This window comes from Stigmatopora nigra, chromosome 1 (genome assembly GCF_051989575.1).
Source record: "Stigmatopora nigra isolate UIUO_SnigA chromosome 1, RoL_Snig_1.1, whole genome shotgun sequence".
Classification (NCBI taxonomy): Eukaryota; Metazoa; Chordata; class Actinopteri; order Syngnathiformes; family Syngnathidae; genus Stigmatopora; species Stigmatopora nigra.
In genome coordinates this window covers 25,410,053-25,429,692 of record NC_135508.1, presented here as the reverse complement: position 1 = coordinate 25,429,692, position 19,640 = coordinate 25,410,053, and the positions used below count along the sequence as shown (strand labels likewise).

The following is a 19,640-nucleotide window of genomic DNA, read 5'->3' as shown; positions in this document are numbered from 1 at the left end:
ATCAATCAGTTGACATTTTTAGATAATTATATTTGTAGTATTTTATACAGATACTTTGTATATTTTTACCAAATAAGGGTTTAATTTTTTATCTTTTGCAAAGTTAGTACATTTTTTAATTGTTTACATTACTAATGACATTCAAACATGTTGGCAACAGTGAAATAAAGCATGTCACATTGTTGGGCTCCTGCGTCTGCAGTTGTTTAAAATACAGTCATACCTCTACTTACGAAATTAATTGGTTCCAGAACTTTTTTTGTAACTTGAAAAATTTGTAAGCAGAGATGTGTTTTATAGGTAAATTCTCTGATTCGTTCCACTGTCCTCACACATCTACCAACTAAACCCTTTAAAATTGGTCATCATGTCCCAATTTTGTAATAAAGATGTGAGAAACACACAAAAATAGAGAACATTGTCATGAATATATTTGTTAATGTCACAAAATGAATAACATATAAATACAAACCCGTGTTAAAATGCATGGGAACAAGAGAGAGCTACCGGGATGCAACATAGAGATAGCACACAAACACAGAGTCGGAAAGTCGGAAAGTTTGTTACTCCCCCGTTTTTTTCTGATTTGTTCAGTTGCAAAGGTGGCTGCCCTTTTCTTTGAATTCCTTGTGTATTGCCGAGAGTTTTATTTAGTCATGTATCCATTTAGGTGCACATTGACCAACTAACTTGTCAACGGCATTATTACTGACAATTTGACCCATTGCCTGCCACCGCAGCACAATTTAACCCACGAAAGGCTGCCGTTCAGGTCGAAGCAGTCGACTACAGCTTCCCCAAGCATAAATAAGTTTAAGCCAATGGGTTGGAGAAAATGGACGGTTGTTGTGAGACAGCCAATGAGAGCTCATAAAGGGTGTAGGGAGCTTCTAATGTGAGAATCAATGCATCCACGACAACATTTTCAAAATAAAATGACGGATCAGAAATGCATGTACTTTTGGGGGTTTTGTTGCTGGGAAAGGTTTCTTATTTCGAGGCACTTTTTTACATATAAAAAGCTTTCATAACCTGGAAATTTCACACCTAGAGGCATTCATAAGTAGAGGTATTATTTTTCCACATGATGTTACTTTTATGCAATCGGGTCAGCTTTATATCCAGTTTTGTAAAAACATCACATTTCAATAATTTAGCATTCAGCAAAAATACGGGAGTCAATGGTAAAGCAACTCTACCACAACAATTTCAAAATAAAATTCTGGTTAGAGGAATTTTTTCGGGGGATGTTTGATTTTTAAAACTTGGATTGTTTTTTGTATCTTGAAACAAAATGTTTCCCATCAAATAATTTTGTAACTTGAATAATTTGTATGTAGAAGCATTCGTAAGTAGAGGTACTTGTTATGAATGATCAACCATTGAGAATGAACAAATGATCTATTTAAACATAAAGAGCATGCCCAAAGAAAGAGTATGACAAAGTACAACAAGTGAGCATGACCGAGTTGGCGAGTAAACTAAGGAAAAGGCACTCAAGGCCAAACAACTCCAAACTAAGGTGTCACGCAATCTATGTCGAATAATACCGTACAACGACAAAAAGCACGATATGAAATACAACCTGTCGAAGGGTGGAGAACTATGAAGGCATGTTAGTCACACAGTGGTAAGCAAGAGCAATTCGTCCGACAGTCAGCTGAAAAAAGTATACTAAAACTGTGTGGTCTCTCACTGTCTTTTTTTTTTTTAATAAACAAATGTTCATAAAAGTATATACTAAAATGATGTCTGGATGCTGAAATAAAGTATGCTACTATTACTTTCTAAAATAAATCATTTGGGATAAAACAGCGAAGGTACTACTGTAATTGCAATTAGAGGCAGAGCTGCAGAGCCAGAGAATGCTCTGCACACGTCATGTGACCGCCGCCCTCTCTTCCCCTCCGCAATAATATTGAATATGGAGAATTTAAGGATAAAGTAAAGACATTAGAACTGAAAAGATGGTGAGTTTTGGAAAAGCTTCAAATTGATTGTTCCTGGAGAAAACTAGTGATCGGACGTTTGGTCGCCGGTCAAATGCTGACAGAGTTTACTGTTAAAACCACCTCTCAAAATTATATTCATGAGTTTAATATCTAAGTAATGTTTAATATCTAAGCAATGTTTAATATATGAGTAATGTTTAATATCTAAGTAAAGTTTAATATCTAAGTAATGTTTAATATCAAAGTAATGTTTAATATCCAAGTAATGTTTAATATCCAAGTAATGTTTAATATCTAAGTAATGTTTAATATGTAAGTAATGTTTAATATCTAAGTAATGTTTAATATCTAAGTAATGTTTAATATCTAAGTAATGTTTAATATCTAAGTAATGTTTAATATCCAAGTAATGTTTAATATCTCAGTAATGTTTAATATCTAAGTAATGTTTAATATCTAAGTACTGTTTAATATCTAAGTTCTGTTGAAACCAGCTCTCAAAATTAAATTCATGAGAGAGTGTTTAATATCTATACTGTTTTCAACATTACTTAGATATTAAACAGTAGTTAGATATTAAACTCTCTCTCCTGAATATAGTATTGAGAGCTGGTTTCAACAGTAAACTCTGTCACAATTTGACCAGCGACCAAAAGACCGGCGACCAAAAGACCGGCGACTAAACGTTCGGGCACTGAGAAAGTTGTGCTGGCTTCCTGAATGTAGTTAATGTGGGGCTTTACGCTCCTACGACAGCAAAAAGACTGGCACATCGACGCTGAGCAGGCATTTAAACAACTGAAATCGTCAAACATCTACATTACCATATCAAAGATCTAAATGTTTATACAGTCTTGTTGAACTTTTCTTACAAAAGACAGGCTTTATTTTGTTATCAATAAATCACGCCTCGCGGTCCGGTAGCAGCAGTAGTCCATGCACAATCGCGTCAGGCTCACAGCTCTGGGGTCCTGGGTTTGAATCCAGGTCGGTCCACCTGTGTAGAGTTTGCATGTTCTCCCTGGCGCTGCATTGGTTTCCTCCGGGTACTCCAATTTCCTCCCACATTCAAAAAACATGCATAGAAGGCTGATTGGTCACACTAAATCGCCCCTAGGTATGAGTCTGATTGTGCATGGTTGTCTGTCTCCCCATGTGACCATAATGAGGATGAAGCGAATGAATGTAAATCACGCCACCTCCTCCCGACTCGGGAGTCCTGAATCCTCACAAATAGAATATGAAATTTAGGGGTTGCTTTGGGCTCAGTCCTGCAAATTGAGTTAATTTGCCGGTCTCGGACGAGCCCTAATAACCGCGGGCCGGTTAGGATCGGGCTGGATTTTTCTTTTCGGCCCGATCTTACTCTAGTCAGATCTGATTACTCGTCCTCCTGTGAACCAGACCTCAGAAGACCAGGTAGAGGATGACTGAATAGTCAGCGAAAGTGAGTTTATCATCAGTGACAAATTAAATACAGTTTCCTGTAGGAATTTGCTGTTCTGCATGGAGTTCATGCGACCACTTAGAAATAACTCTTCAAATGTCAGCATATTATTGCTCTTAATAAGACCGGGGAAGTTTTGCAGTGAACATGCAAATATCACTAGGTAAATAAAAAGATAGATTGCAGACATTACCTTTCACAGATTGCCTCAAAACCAAAGCAGCATTTTGGAATGATAGTTGGCACCACCACATTTGTTTCTGAAAACCAAACATGACATCATCAGTAAAACATTGTGCTTGCAAAGCCAAAAGAAACACTTATCCCACATCTGTTGTGAACTAATCTACTGAATGTGAGCTGCAAAAATATTCGGACAAAACGGAGCATCTGACCAACTAAACTATAAATTATTGTGACTTATATTCAGGGATTTTTTTCTGTTTTGTCTTGGAGACTTTACATGTGCTGGTCTTTTTTCTTTTGTTGTGACCACTCCACTCGTTTTCCCATCAACAAACCCCCTGACCTCATGAACCTGACAGAGACAGTCGAGTCTCCTTCAAGCATGCCCCCTCTGCATGTGTCACTGCTAATTAGGTAGTCTGGCAACTGAAGGATAGTGCGATTCAAATTTCCATTCCTGAGCCTTCATTCGAGTCCAGAATTAGACTTCAGAAAAAGGAAAGCTACAACTCACGGGCAGATAACGGAACGCAATAGAGCAGCGTGTTGTCAGCCGGAAAAAGCAAACTGAATCAAACTAGGGAGTGTGCTTCTTGGAATCAAAGTTGAGCTGTGTGGTGGATTTGATAAAGAAAAGGGTGTTTACTGTATGTGGCTGTAATTCCGGTGAATGAGGTGGAAAATTGAATAGTTTTAGTTTCACTTGCTATGCCATTTTGCGAAGGGTTTTTTTCATTGCTGGATATGTACCTTGCTTAAGGCTCTCCTTGGTGAGTTATCTGATTATCTATCATTTTATTTTTGTTAAATACACTGCGTGTGCATGGAGTAGTGATTTTTGTGACCCGGAAAGGAAACAACAGACAATTGGGCTTGTCTGCCGGACTCAGCCACCTTTCCAATGACGTAGAAACGCTAATACAGGATGCAAGCAGGCGTTTGGCTGCAGCAGCTTGTCACAGGGTTGCGAGCTGTGTGTGGAATTTTGAGATTTCTCTCGAAAACATATGCTTCCTGTCTTTTCCCAACTTTTCCCTCCCTCTGCCTGCCACCACCTCTCTCTCGCCCCTGCTTGGAAACAATTACAAAAATGTTTGAGTGCCTGTGTGGGTGTTTCTTATGAGCCCAAGACACTTATTCATTCATCCAGTTTTAGCACTCCCAAACTGCTCTCACATCTTTGCTGACCATGTTATGCTTTCTCTGTTTAGATAACACGCAGCTCAACCAGGATCAGGGTGCAGGTATTCCGCAGCAGTTCACTGGGCTTCTGCATGGATCGTCTCCGGTCTTAGATTATTGCGACGAGCCTTTCAGGATTCCAGGTGGCCTACAGCCTAAAGCGAAAGAACAAACCATTTCTTCCGGACCCTGCCGTCCCAGTATGGCTGCCATCCTAACAGATGGTGACCCAAAAGCCATATATGCAACTGTGAACAAGGAACCAAAGGACTTAGGGGCAGTCTCTGGTAGAATGCGTCCTCCCAGGGACCTGAAGTTGGCCCGCAGCCTCTCGAAATCGGATTCAGATTTGCTTGTTTCGCCTCCAAGTGAGGAAGATGGTGGACTGGGAAATCGAAGTGAATCGGTTTCTAATTGCAGCAGTGGGAAGAAAAGGCTCGAGAGGTCGCCATCTTTCACCTCAGAATGGGACGAGGTAAGTGCAATATTCATTCAAACAGTTTTATGAATCATGTCATTAAAACAAGTACGCTTCTCGCTGTGAATAATTATGAAGTTGCCGGGTTGAAGATGTGACTTTATAATGACTTCAGCTGACTTATTTATATGACGCAAAAAAATTGAAAGTTTGAGGCTAATTTGTCAGGCTGTGTGATTAACAGTGAGTGGAAATAAAAAAAAATCGAATTAGGGTGGGAACAAGGCTCAATTGGACCGTTTACCATTTTCAAAATGCTGGTTAAACATATAACTACATAAATACATACAGTGGTACTAGAGCGGGGGAGAATTTGCACAAGTGAATCGTAATATAACAATAAAAAAATGAAATGAACCTGGATGAAGATGCAGACACACTTAAAAATAAATTTAATCTAGCTTTACACTAAACCTAATTTTAATTTTGTTTTACAGTTTTGTACCGGCTAGGTTGGCTGTTGGCCCCGCCTCCACCCTCACTTTCACTGTCGATGGCCTGTTTGCTTTTGTATTCCCTACAAAATATTCCAAAAATGATGCACACAAATGTCCCCACAATAGGATAACGCAAAACCACTTGCCAATGAGAAGTAGTCTTGTAGTATTAGCGATCGCTCCGCCAACGGAAGCTAACAGGCTAAGGGGCAAAAAGTACCACTGAGAAAATGCAACGCTCCGCCCTGTGCTCGCAGAGACATTACAAAGAGGGAATTGCGACCGGAGACATTACAGGAGGGAGTTGCGGAAGTAGAGCCAGTGCCCCTGATGTTTTTATGAGCAGCCAACGAGAAATAAAATATACAGTGGTACCGCTACATAGGAGCAGCTCTCCCTACGAGATGCTCGAGATACGGGGAAAATTTCGAGCAAATAATTCGCTTTAGGTACGAGAAAAAAATTTGATGTGCGAGAATGTGTTTATCATTGTAGCGTTTTGTTGCATCTCTTTCACATTTAACAGATATCTACGGGCACTGAACGATTTATTCACACGAGTTTCTCCTACACATGGACCAGAAAACACTCAACATGCATACACGCTCAAAAAGAGGGTTTCCTGGGTAATGAAGTATACTCCTGCACACAACACCGACAGCCAATGGCACCCTTTCTCAGAATAAAACTTCATTACCCACAAACAATACGTAGGTAGGCTGAGCTGTTGCATTTCCCGTTTCCCTTCCTTAACCTGTTAGCTCCCGCGATCGCTCATTCAAGACTACTTCTCGTTGGCAAGTGGTCGTGCATTATCCTATTGTGAGGAAATTTGTGTGCATAATTTTCTGAATATTTTGAAGGGAATACAACAGCAAAGAGCCCATCGATAGCGAACGTGAGGGTGCAGGCGTGGCAAACAGCTAACCCAGAGAACAAAGGTAAAAGAAATTAAAACAACATTAGAATTCAGTTTTGTGTAAAGTTACATTAAATGTATGTTTGAGTGTTTCTGTATATATTAATCCAAGTTAATTTAAATTTGTTTGTTCGGTTACAAGTGCGTTGCCGTGGATAGACTTTTAGACCATAGTTTAGTCTATTTAGTGATTGATTTGTAGATGGAAACAAAAAGTATTATCGCAAAGTTTAGTAAAAATACATTTAGGTCAGATTGTCACTCCCAATACATTTAAAACAAACAAGTATAGATAATATTTCTTCTATAGCAATTGATGGAGATTAGTCAGAAATGTTACTTTATTTTACTTGACAATTTCCATTTGGGGGTGGCTTGGCAGGTGAGTGGTTAACGTGTCGGCCTCACAGCTCTGGGGTTCTGGGTTTGAATCCAGGTCGTCCACCTGCGTGGAGTTTGTATGTTCTCCCCGGGCCTGTGTGGGTTTTCTCGGGGTACTCTGGTTTTATGCCACATTCCAGAAAATAAGAAGGGTAGGCTTGTAGGACACACTAGTTTGGTCCGAGGTATGAGTTTGAGCGTGCCCTGCAATTGGCTGACCACTGTAAGTGCTTGCTCCTGAGTTATATTAAACAACAGGAAGGTCACTCCTCTTGGACAGCTGGAACATGGAAAAGATCCGGTAAACCTTCATTTGTTTTGAGAGCTAAAACTTCGATTGACTTCTCACTCCTATTTTCACACCCCTGCCTTGTGAGCTGAGATGTCTGTTGAAAATCTGATGTCTGAAGTTAATAAACAGCAAAAGAGATGTGTCTAACGGCAGCATGAACTTTGGACGAAGGCGCGTCAGGTTCGTTTCTCTCTTGCAAGAACACCACAAATGAGTCTCCTGTCTCCTTTATTTGTGTGCATTTGGGAATGCCTATTGGTGAATCTATCATATTGAATCAAACTCCCATTAACCCGTATTTTTTTGTAATGATATAAAACGGAGAGGAATTATTTTCCCTGTGAATACTGTATTTTCATGACTATACGGCACATCGCATTTTAAACCGCAGTGTCAGTAACGAGTGCTTTTTCTGTATTTGACACACAAAGGATTCACCTTTAAAAAAAGACGCAGCCAGGCATGGAAAAACATACACTAGCCTAAACATACACGCTACACCCACACGCTAAAAACATGTTTTTATAATCAATCGTTAAAATGGATACCTGCGTAGTGTATCTCATGCTATTATTGCAGCTAGAGACCGCTATGGAAACAATTCCTAGTTGTGCTTACGTTACTTCCTTTTTGAAAGGGACTGATTCTACACTTGTAATTATGAATTTAAAAACAATTCTGCATTGATTTTTTTCTTTTGATTTCGTGTTCTAAAGTGACAACTATTGTAGTATAATGAACCATCGAACAAAATCAAGATCTTTCAACATTAGAAGCAATTTGGTGTCACATGTTAAACTTCTGGTAAGAAAATTGTAATTTCGATCATTAAAAAGCATCAGGTTACCATACCTCATGTGATGATTTTTTTTAATGATTTGACCTTCAAAGTAACACATTTGTACTCCCAATGAAACCATGAATATGGAGGGGAAAATTTTGAATCAGGGGGCAGCTGGTACGCAAGAAATTGTACAATTCAACAATTTTAAGGCAATTTCAAGGGTGCAGCGTATACAAGGGGCGGCTTATATGTAAGTAATTACGGTAATAAAAAAACATTAGTTATTGGAGCTTTAGTCCAAGTCCTTTTCGTCAGATTCGAGAGGCATTTTTCTTGTGTAAATATTGTTGATGTTTTCTTCACACTGTCAAGACGATTGCCACATTCAATGGCAGCGACATCATCAGCCTCCTTCCGAGTGGCTCAATGCAGTGTGTTGACTTCTTATCGTCATGTCAGCTTCACGGCCGTATCTACAATGTAAATCCATCATAATGCTGGTTTATTTATTTTTTATTCCTTGGAGTCCGGGTGTCTTTGTCATGGAAATTTGCCATATTGGCACCTCAGTAGATGCGAGCTTTGGGCGGTGAACAACAGCACGTGCGTACCGGTGGCCAACGATAGGGGCAGTGCTGCGGGGAGAAAAATGGTCGCTGCAATGTGCAGTACAGAAACTGGGCGGAGAGATCAGCTGCTACACCTCGGACCTCTTGACTTTATGATCATTTATTTTTACTTATTAGCATCATACAGATTACCAACACATGCTGGCATCTTCAGAGAGGAAGTGCTAACTTCCTTTGTCTCCATTTTAACTGCACGGAGGAGTCCATTAACATTAAAATGGTTCTTACCAGCTAAATAATGTACAAATGAACGCCACAGTGCATATTCATTTATGCGATTGCGTGCAATTCATGTAACACGTAGAGGAACGTCAATATGAATGAGGCATTCCCAATGGTGACTCCAAAAAAATAGGCAAAATTTATTCGCAACAAAAGAGGAAATGGCAAGACGCATTGCATCCAGGCATTGTATAAATCAGTGATTTTCAAACTTTTTTGGCCACCGCCCCCTTCACCGCCGGGCCAAAATGCCAACGCCCCCCTCTTTACCCCTTTCCAACGAACGCTAGAACGACTATATTGCTAAATGTCACAAGAATTGGTTGATTCTTCAATCACAAACAGTTTGAAGACTAAAAAAAACAATTTTAATAAACAAAAATGGTTATCATTTATTCTTCAATTACAACACCTTGAACTGAACTTGAAATAAATTGTAAAACTGAACGAGTAACCATTAACAACTGTCCTGCCTAATGAGATGGGTGGGCTTGGTGCATTGCAATCAGACTGTCAACATCAGGATGAAGGTTTGTCAGGAGCAGTCTCAGATCACCGCGCTCTGTGATGTTAAGTTTGTTTCTTTGTTTGGTGAGGAGCCTTGTCACAGCGCTGAACCCCCTTTCAACCAGGTAGGAAGTCGGAAAAGCAATGAAAAACAACTTGATGGCTTTCCATAGGGTTGGATAGCGTTTTGGGATCGCTGTTTGCATCCAAAAGGCAACCACCAACGTCACATTTTACTGTAATTGCTCCATCGCCCCCTTCACTATTTCAACGCCCCCCATTCGCCTGTTTATTCGTCAGCGCCCCCCTGAAAGTTCACACCACCCCCCGAGGGGCGGTACCGCCCACTATGAAAACCACTGGTATAAATAATATTTGGCGCGCCCATTCTCCCTCTATTATAGATACCTTCTTCGGCGCTGAGAGATGAAGCGCTGCCCTTGCCCTGCCCCGCCATTTTTCATGTGTCTTCCGGTTGCGAGTTTCAGCGTAGATTTAGACCTTTTTATTAACTTTTTTTTAATATCCATCAGCTGGAGCCTATCCCTGATTTGGTTTCCAGACAACTGCAGGACACTAAATTAACTTTATAAAGAATTTCTACATTTTTGGTAGGCATCTGTATTACATTTTCTGTTCAAAAATTAATCATACACAAAATTCAGTTCAATAGCCTGTTCCTGTCCCTCTTGCCAAAAATACAAAGAAAAAAATTTGATGAAATTTTACGCTGATTTACAATCTGTTACGATCCCGTCGCGTAGTGCGACGCGATCGGGGGGGGGGGGGTGAACCCAGGTGCGGAGTCGCCGAAGCAAATGGAAAAGGGGAGGCAGATATGTTGCTCTTGTTGCTTGGTTTAATAAACGGGAAAAAGATAACATAAACAACTTGGCTTGATCACTTACTACTACAGAAAAGAAACATGCAGCGTGGCGTGGCGCCAAGTGAACGGCATGACAAACGTGGAAACACGGAATGAAACCAGACGATCCGACAACATTCAACAAACTCATAATGCTTAAATAGCCAGGAAAACATAATCACCGAATTGCCACGGCTGATAACAATCATGACATCATGCCAGGAGGGGCCACCCAGCCACTCCTGACGGTCATGACATCATGCCAGGAGGGGCAACCAAGCCACTCCTGACAGTACCTCCCCTCTAAGGGACGGATCCTAGACGTCCCAAAGTCAATTCTAACATGAGAACCAAGAACAAGCTTTGACCTAGCATTGTCCGGGGGTCGTCCACACCAACCCAAGAACAGACGAAGGAGAAGTCGATCCGGCGGGCGTCCGCGCCAGCCTGAAACAAGACGAGGCAGTAGTCGGTCCGGCGGGCGTCCGTGCCGGCCAGAAACGAGACGAGGCAGTGGCAGGTCTGGCAGGCGTCCGCGCCGGCCAGAAACGAGACGGGGCAGTGGCATGTCTGGCGGGCGTCCACGCCGTCCAGAAACAAGACGGGGCAGTGGACGATCCGGCGGGCGTCCGCGCCGGCCAGATACGAGACGAGGCTGTGGTTGACCCGGCGGGCGTCCGCGCCGGTCAGGAACGAGACGAGGCAAGGGCAGGTCTGGCGGGCGTCCGTGCCAGCCAAAAACGAGACGAGGCAGTGGTCGGTCCGGCAGGCGTCCCAGCTGGTCCTTTAAGTCTTGGCCAAGCCGCCTGCCTTTAGGAGACACCAGAAGTTTAGTACGGTCGGGCACCTTACCCTGTTTGCTCGCGGGGTAGCCAACTCCCTCCTCCCGGGAAACCGGAGCATTGCTTCTCTCGACGTCGCTGGCCCCGTCCTCCAGGGGCACTGGCGCATTGCCACTCTCAACGTCGCCGGCTTCTTCCTCCAGGGGCACCGGCGAATTACCACTCTTGACGTCACCGGCCCCGTCTTCCAGGGGCGCCGGAGCATCGTCGCCACTTCTGGGCGGGCAGGCGCTGGACGGGCAGGCGCTGGACAGAGCGGTGCTTGGGAGAGCGGTGCTTGGGAGAGCGGTGCTTGGGAGAGCAGTGCTTGACTGAGCGGTGCTAGAATGGCCGTCCGTCACCGGAAACCTGGTCCGTGGCTTCGGTACGGGTGCGACTGGCGACTCCAGTGGCAACGGGAGTACTTTGCGTGGCCTTGGCACAGGAGCTTGGGGCACTTGAAACGGCATCGTCGGCCGAGTAACTTCGGCCACTTGAACGGGCGTGGTTGGCCGAGTAACTTCGGCTACTTGGACAGGCGTGGTTGGCCGAGTAACTTCGGCCACTTGGACAGGCGTGGTTGGCCGAGTAACTTCGGCCACTTGGACAGGCGTGGTTGGCCGAGTAACTTCAGCAATTCGGACAGGCGTGGTTGGCCGAGTAACTTCGGCCACTTGGACAGGCGTGGTTGGCCGAGTAACTTCGGCCACTTGGACAGGCGTGGTTGGCCGAGTAACTTCAGCAATTCGGACAGGCGTGGTTGGCCGAGTAACTTCGGCCACTTGGACAGGCGTGGTTGGCCGAGTAACTTCGGCCACTTGGACAGGCGGTGTTGGCCGAGTAACTTCGGCCACTTGGAAAGACGTGGTCGGCCGAGTAACTTCGGGCACTTGAAAAGGCGTGATCGGCCGAGTAACTTCGGCCACTTGGAACGGTGAGGTCGGCATAGTTTCTAGGGGATGCTGGTACAGCGTGATCGGCCGAGTAACTTCGGGCACTTGGAAAGGCGTGGTTGGCCGAGTAACTTCGGGTACTTGGAAAGGCGTGGTCGGCCGAGTCACTTCGGGCACTAGAAAAGGCGTGGTCGGCCGAGTAACTTCGGGTACTTGGAAAAGCGTGGTCGGCCGAGTCACTTCGGGCACTTGAAAAGGCGTGGTCGGCCGAGTAACTTCGGCCACTTGGAACGGTGAGGTCGGCATAGTTTCTAGGAGATGCTGGTACAGCGTGATCGGCCGAGTAACTTCGGCCACTTGGAACGGTGAGGTCGGCATAGTTTCTAGGAGATGCTGGTACAGTGTGATCGGCCGAGTAACTTCGGGCACTAGGAAAGGCGTGGTCGAGGTCGGGTGAGGAGCTTGGACGGACGAGGTCGGCCGAGGAGCTTGGACAGACGTGGTCGGGAGAGGAGCTTGGACAGTGGTTAGTGTGTCCAGGCACTCCTTTCGCTTCGCTCTACGGCGTGGCGCTCGGCGCCTCCTCTGGGAGGATTGCACAGCACCCCTGCCATCACGTGGTGGCCCATAATAGGTGGTCAGCCCACTCTGTAATTGCTGGTCGGGGTATTTGGAGTAGGAATTGTCGGGGGAAAAATAAGGGTAATCCTCCAGTGAAAGGTCTCGGGGTCCGAATTGGTCGAAGAATTCACTATCGGATTCCGAAACACCAGCGAAAAAATCAATTTCCTCAACGACGTCCTCCTCACCAGAATCTTCAGGCTCCCTCCATGGTGAACCAATTCCGCTGGTCATAGGCATAAGATAACTTGGGCGATTTCTGGTGGTTGTACGCACCTGGGCATCATGATTTAACTGTTTGGGCTTCCCAGTGCGACGTGCATAGCAGTGGTGGGGCGTAGGAGTAAGCTGCGGATCTAACTCTCCTACCAGCTGAGACTCATCTCCAGCAATGATGTGCCTGAGAGCCCCACACCACGGTGTGTTCATTACAAAACTCCTAAACGATTCTGAGGGGTTTCTATTACACTCCAAGCATTCCGGTGTCTTCGAGGTGGATGGTTGGCGTTGCCGAGCGCGTCGGCGCGAGCGTGGGTGGCGCTCCGCTGGGTCCATGATGGTCGGATCGTGCTGTTACGATCCCGTCGCGTAGTGCGTACGTGATCGGGGGGGAAGGTGAACCCAGGTGCGGAGTCGCCGAAGCAAATGGAAAAGGGGAGGCAGATATGTTGCTCTTGTTGCTTGGTTTAATAAACGGGAAAAACATAACATAAACAACTTGGCTTGATCACTTACTACTACAGAAAAGAAACATGCGGCGTGGTGTGGCGTCAAGTGAACGGCATGACAAACGTGGAAACACAGGGAACGAAACCAGACGATCCGACAACATTCAACAAACTCATAATGCTTAAATTGCCAGGAAAACATAATCACCTAATTGCCACGGCTGATAACAATCATGACATCATGCCAGGAGGGGCCACCCAGCCACTCCTGACACAATCCAATAATAATAGGTGTGATAGAGCATGAACCGAGCAAGGGTTATAGTAGGTTGAAAACGAAATGCAGTAATTGCGATAGATGCTTTTATCTTTCTACTAATCCAGTCGTTCTCAACCTGGGTTCAATGGAATCCTGGGAGTTTGGTGAGTCAGTCTCAGGGGTTCGGTGGAGCCTCTGCCACAGAGGTCAAGACACATCGACTCATCATGTCTATTCACGATAACATCCCCCGCTTGACCATCACTGGCTACAAAAGATCACATGATATTACTTGGCTAATCAGTGATACAAGGAATTTATATATCTTGAATTAAAAAAAATCACACACACACTAAAGTAAGGTTCAGTAAATGCGCATATGAAACTGGTGGGGTTCAGTGAATGCGCATCTGAAACTAACGGTGTTCAGTGAATGCGCATATGAAACTGGGGGGGTTCGGTAGCTCCAAGAAGGATAAGCACCACTGTACTAAACATAGAATTTGATGGTAACTGCATTTACTACCTTTTTTTTGTTCAGATACAAATTTAAGGACTAAGGATTTAAGTACAGTAATTCCTCGAATATCGCAGTTAATGTAGACAAGATATGGCCGCAATAATCGGAAAATCGCTAAGTAGGGTTACCCCTATTATAACTACTTTTTAAAATTCAGTGCTGAGTCCTAGTAGCAAGAGTGGCTTCCACTTCATGAGTTTCAGCATGGATTTTCACATTTTTATGAGCTTATCATATTTATTTGAGTATAACACGAAAAACTTTCTACCAAAAAACTGAAGATACGTTCGGGAGTAAGTTATACACAAATCACGGTGAAATACTTCCCTCTGCCGATGAAAAAGTTCCTTCCGCAGCCGTTATGTATAAAAGGAGACCTATAACTTGTCTTTGTCCGCCAGATGGCGATAATCTGCCTTCTTTTATAAAAGCTAACCCTCTACAAATAGCCTTCGGCAAGTTTATAGGGTAGTAGTGGTAACAATAAAAAATAAAGTTGCTCCAGGGAAACGAGTCAGCCCAGAGAGCGCCATCCTTGCTTAAAAAGAATAGCATCAATTGTTTGGTGAAATTGAGGATGATCCATCACACTTGGAAAAATGTTAACTATTATGATGATGAATTAGACTTAAGGATTTAAAATTGTAAAAAAAAAAGCCAATTGTCAGTCACAAATTATGGGTGCACGTTATACATGAGTGCCTGTTATTCTCGAATAAATATGGTTTAAAAATTCTTTTTAATAATTAACTGCAGAAAAAATCGCGAAGAACTGAATGAAGTGAAATTCCGATGATTGAGGAAAGACTGTACACTTAAACAGTCATCATTTTAGGCATTTTGACTTTATAGATCCAAACTATTTTGTCCATATTGAATCAACTGAAAAGCAAATTGTTGACCCAAGGCTGGTTGCTTGATGCAACTTTATTCAAAGGTGTTCTTCAAAAGGGAACTTTTCTATAAAAATGTATGACCGTGACTGGTTTATCATTAGGCGAGTTGATGGGACTGATGTCAGTGCTTTGTCCCTTTATGTCATTCTGACACCTGCTCACGACTATGTTGCAATTCCCTTTGACGTAATTTATTAATCCACAGTTTCCATACAATTTGAGGGATTTATTGTCATTGCAATTTATCATTGCCAAAACTCACTCTGATAACATCATTTACCTTAAACGTTTGAATTAGTGATGTGCCATAACCTCAGCCTCTTCCATAGTTAATAGGCCTGTTTTTTTACCAAACTATTCAATACATATTTTGCATTAAAACTAAGAAAATACTGATACAATCAATCAATGTAATTCTTACCATACTCACATATTATTGAGCTTTTTTGTAAGTGAGGTATACGCCATTCGGAAAAATCGTCCCAAAATCAGAAAATTCTCTTGCCAGCTAGTCATTCTACCAACAATTCTGCTGTGAGATACTTGATGATTAAATTCACCTGTTGACTTCCACCTGTCCAATTACTTTTGCCCACTTCCTTTGTTTCCATTGCACTTCACAATGGATTTCACTCCCATTTCAGCTTTGCGAATTAATGCAGCACACACGCGTAATCCCGCCACTCTCCATAGCCTTTTGTTTTCACGCATCTCTCTTCTATGACATTTTGTGGCTTTTTGTGCAGAATGTAGTGTATGTACCGTATTTTCACGACTGTAAGGCGCACATAAAAGTCTTAAATATTCTCCAAAATAGACAGGGCGCCTTATAATCCAGTGTGCTTTATATATGGACCAATACTAAAATTGTTATCACGATAAAATAAAATAAATCAGTCGATAGGGTACACCGACTCTACCATTTTCCCTTAGACAAAGTACTGTGCAGTGACTGCTGGGATATGTAGTCGTTATTTTGTCAATACACCCAATGGAATGTGGCCTGTATACATCGACATCAAAACAGCATGAAGAAGCATGGAAAGCACCGTTGGAAAAGTTACGCTCGCTTCTATTTGCGAATGGATTGTGTCCTGCATACATCGACATCAACACGGCGGGACGAAGCATAGAAGGCACCGTTGGAAAAGTTACGCAAGCTACTATTTGCGAATGGATTGTGACTGCCTGGACGAATATCAAACTCAGCATTTTCGATGGACAATTGTTCAATTCGGACACAAAAATAGGCCATGCTTGGCTGCGTCTAAAAGAACGGAGTGTCCTTTGTGTGTGTAAAATACAGAAATAGCACTCGTTATTGACACTGCGGCTAAAAATATGATGCCCCGAATAGTCGTGAAAATACAGTAAATTTATTTTTGGTAGTGGTGGGAGCAATTATTTTATGTTGGCCACCTGGTTGTAATCAAAGGACAAAAAACTGTCTGGATTCTCTTTCAGCAGACACTGATGTCTTCCACAAGCACAAAACAAGCAGGATCTAATTCCTATGACAGCGTAAGACGTCTACTATTTTCTTGTGTTCTAGTCGTCTTGGGATTCGGTCCTTTCCTCTGCAGGATAAATGGTTATATGGGAGTTTGGTTTGTGAGTTAACACATTTGGAATGAAATATGATTATTAATTTCTTCTTCCGCCACCCGGTGGTGCAGTGTTTCTACCGCTTGCCTTTGGTGTGGGCAGTCTGGGTTCAATTCCCACTCGGTGGCTGTGTGAGTGGTTGTCTCTCTCCGTGCCCTACAACTGACTGGTGACAAGTCTATGGTGTACTCTGCCTTTTGCTCGAAGACAGTTGGGTTAGGCTCCAGCAACCTCTGAAACCCTTTGCAAGATGGGCGGTATGGAAGATGAATGAATGAATTAATTTCTTCTTCCAAAACTACTTTACATTAGATTTTCCCCTGTACTTCTCTGGGTTGGGAAATTATACACTGTTTATTTCATGTTATCCATACCTGAGAACACTTGATGATTATGACTTCAGTCTCTTGATAATTCTGTAATGGGTTAGGGCAGTGCTTCTCAATTATTTTCTGTTAGGCCCCCCCTAGCAAGAAGAAAACTATTTGCGCCCCCCCACTTCCCACCGTGACTATAAATAAAATCATTTTATAAAAGTGTTATAGGTACAACATGTGAAATGTTGCACTCTCACAAACATGACAGATGTAACAATGAGAGCGCCACTGCCAGCTACTGTTGTGGATGCGCAATTACACTTTATACTAGTACGGCCAAATAAAATCCTGTTCCCCAGGGTTACACACGCCCCCCCAGGTATCGCACCGCGCCCCCCCAGGGGGGCTGATTATTAAGGCTGATCGAAGGTCTTGCGGTCGATCGTTAAAATATCAGCCTTCATATCTGCATAATGTGTATCTCATGCTCATTATTGCACCCAGAGACTTGGTGAACACTATACCACTACGGACACACTTCCTGGTTGTGCTTACGTTACTTCCTTTCTGAAAGGAAATTATTGTACATTTGTGATTCTGATATAAAACAAAATTCCGCTTCAATTTTTATTTCTTGTTCGAAAGTGACAACTATTGCAGTAATAATATGAACCAACGAAAAAGAAATGGATATTTTGACATTTAAAAGAATTTGGCCACCACAACATCTTAAACTTCTGCTAAGAAATTTTTCATTCCTGTCATTAAAAAGCATCAGGTTCTCATCAAGATAGACTTATTTAATTTTTCAAATTGAATAATTTGATATTTTGCATTTACAAAGACAGAGACATCTTAACTTCCTTATGATATTGACCCTAATAAAGTGCATCTAATTCATAACTATCTGAGAAATACCTAAAGATTTTCCCTTCGAAGTAACACATTTGTACTCCCTATCAAAACAATAAATATGGAGGTGAAAATTGTGAATCAGGGGGCGGCATATAAGCGAGAAATTGTAAAATTTAACGCAATTTGAAGGACGGGCTAATATGCAGGAGCGGTTTATAGGCAAGTAGTCAATTTCTTGGTTCCTTTTTAGATTTTAATTTTGCAGGTAGGATTTGACAAACACCATGTGCGACATGTCTTAACATTGTTAAATCATTGAACAATGATGATATCGATATTTATCAAAAAGTTTTGTTTCCAATTTGAAACTTCAAACTTATGTGAATAACTAAATAAATTACTTTCTCCTTCATTTGAATACGAAATTTACTTACTTCTCCCTGTGGTTGTCGGTGGTTTAATTACAGTTTAAAATTATCAATTTTTTATAGAAAGCTTAATTTTGTTGACAAAAAATATTTCACGAATATTATCGTTATCGATTTATCGCCCTGATCTAGTTTCAGATTAGGGTTATTGTTTTTTTTAGGGTTTTGTTTAGGGGTATTGTTTTATAATAGTGTTTTGATTTCAAACCAGGGTTTGGGCTGTAACAGGACTTCTGCTCTTCTTGTTTTTGTTACATTTCTTTTGAACATGGGTGTCTTTAAAAAAATACTGAGTCCAAGAATGTCTACAAAGACACAATGCATGACATCTGTCTTCATCTTTTCAACAGAAAGGATACTACTGTCAATTTGAATTACTCTTATTAAAAATATTCTTAGATGCTCCTAGATCCTTTTTCAGGGGGAAATACTATGCATTTGAAGCATGTGCGTATCATTTAAGGTAGAAGACCAATGATGATAAGTGCTACATACTCTCTCTGTCTTGTGCTTGCGTCCTCAGATCGAGAAGATCATGATGCTGATTGGTGCTGGCATTGACTTTTCCAGAGCTCAGCAATACGCTACACCAGGTATAAATTACAACCAGTAATGCTACAAAAATATTCCACCTGTTGGAAGATGCACTGTATTTAATTGGAAAATGTACTGTATTTATTTGGGCCAGCTAAATAACTAATACATTTTTGTTCTACTACACAATACAGTAATCCCTCGAATATCGTGGCTTCACGACATGGCAGGTTTTTTTGGGGGGAATTTTTTTTTAATATATATATATATATATATTCTTTGTAAGTTCATAAAAATGTGAAAATCCGCGCTGAAACTTGCAAGTGGAAGCTACTGCCCTGTCTACCGATCTCCACTAGGACTAAGCACTGAAGTACATATTTTAAATTTTTTTTTTTTCAAATAGGGTGACCCTACTTTGCAGTTTTTCATTTATCGCGGCCATGTCTGGTTTACATTTACTGTGATGATCAAGGGAATACTGAAGTTCAGGGGTGGCCAAGTCCAGTCCTCAAGAGCCCCTATCCAGTCTGATTCCCTCCACCAACACACCTGGATCAAATAATCAGCACTGGTATGAAGAGTCTAGAGTTGATCGTTTGATTCAGGTGTAATAGAGGAGGAAGATATGTAAATCAGAGCGGATAGGGGTTCTCGAGGACCGGAGTTGGCCACCTAGGAAATATGCCCATAGTGCTATATGTAGTGTTCATCCAGTCACTGGGTGCAATAATAGCATACATATTATGCAGTTATCAAAGTTCAGCCTTATAACTTTTTGTGGTGTGCTGACATGGTAAACACTGGTCAGAGCACGTGCCTACGGCAAGATGGCGGGGCCTCAAGCGAGCAATACCAGACACAAGTAAGGGTACTCACCTCTGGTCAGTCTGAGCACGTTTAACTACAGTAAGATGGCTGTGCTGTACACTGAGCTTGGTT

At 42.4% G+C, this 19,640-nt stretch overlaps 1 protein-coding gene across 10 annotated transcripts in view; it reads left to right on the top strand.

Moving 5' to 3' along the window:
* Positions 1–19,640, top strand: part of anks1aa (ankyrin repeat and sterile alpha motif domain containing 1Aa) — a 91,180-nt gene that overhangs the window by 52,253 nt on the left and 19,287 nt on the right. For 8 of the 10 annotated variants that reach the window (XM_077741144.1, XM_077741223.1, XM_077741296.1 and 5 more), the window contains 3 exons: positions 4,797–5,242; positions 16,424–16,480; positions 18,688–18,757. In XM_077741144.1, coding sequence (XP_077597270.1) covers positions 4,797–5,242; positions 16,424–16,480; positions 18,688–18,757 — 573 coding nt within the window. The remainder of the gene's footprint in view (positions 1–4,796; positions 5,243–16,423; positions 16,481–18,687; positions 18,758–19,640) is intronic. The other 2 variants (XM_077741521.1, XM_077741069.1) reach the window with 1 other exon arrangement.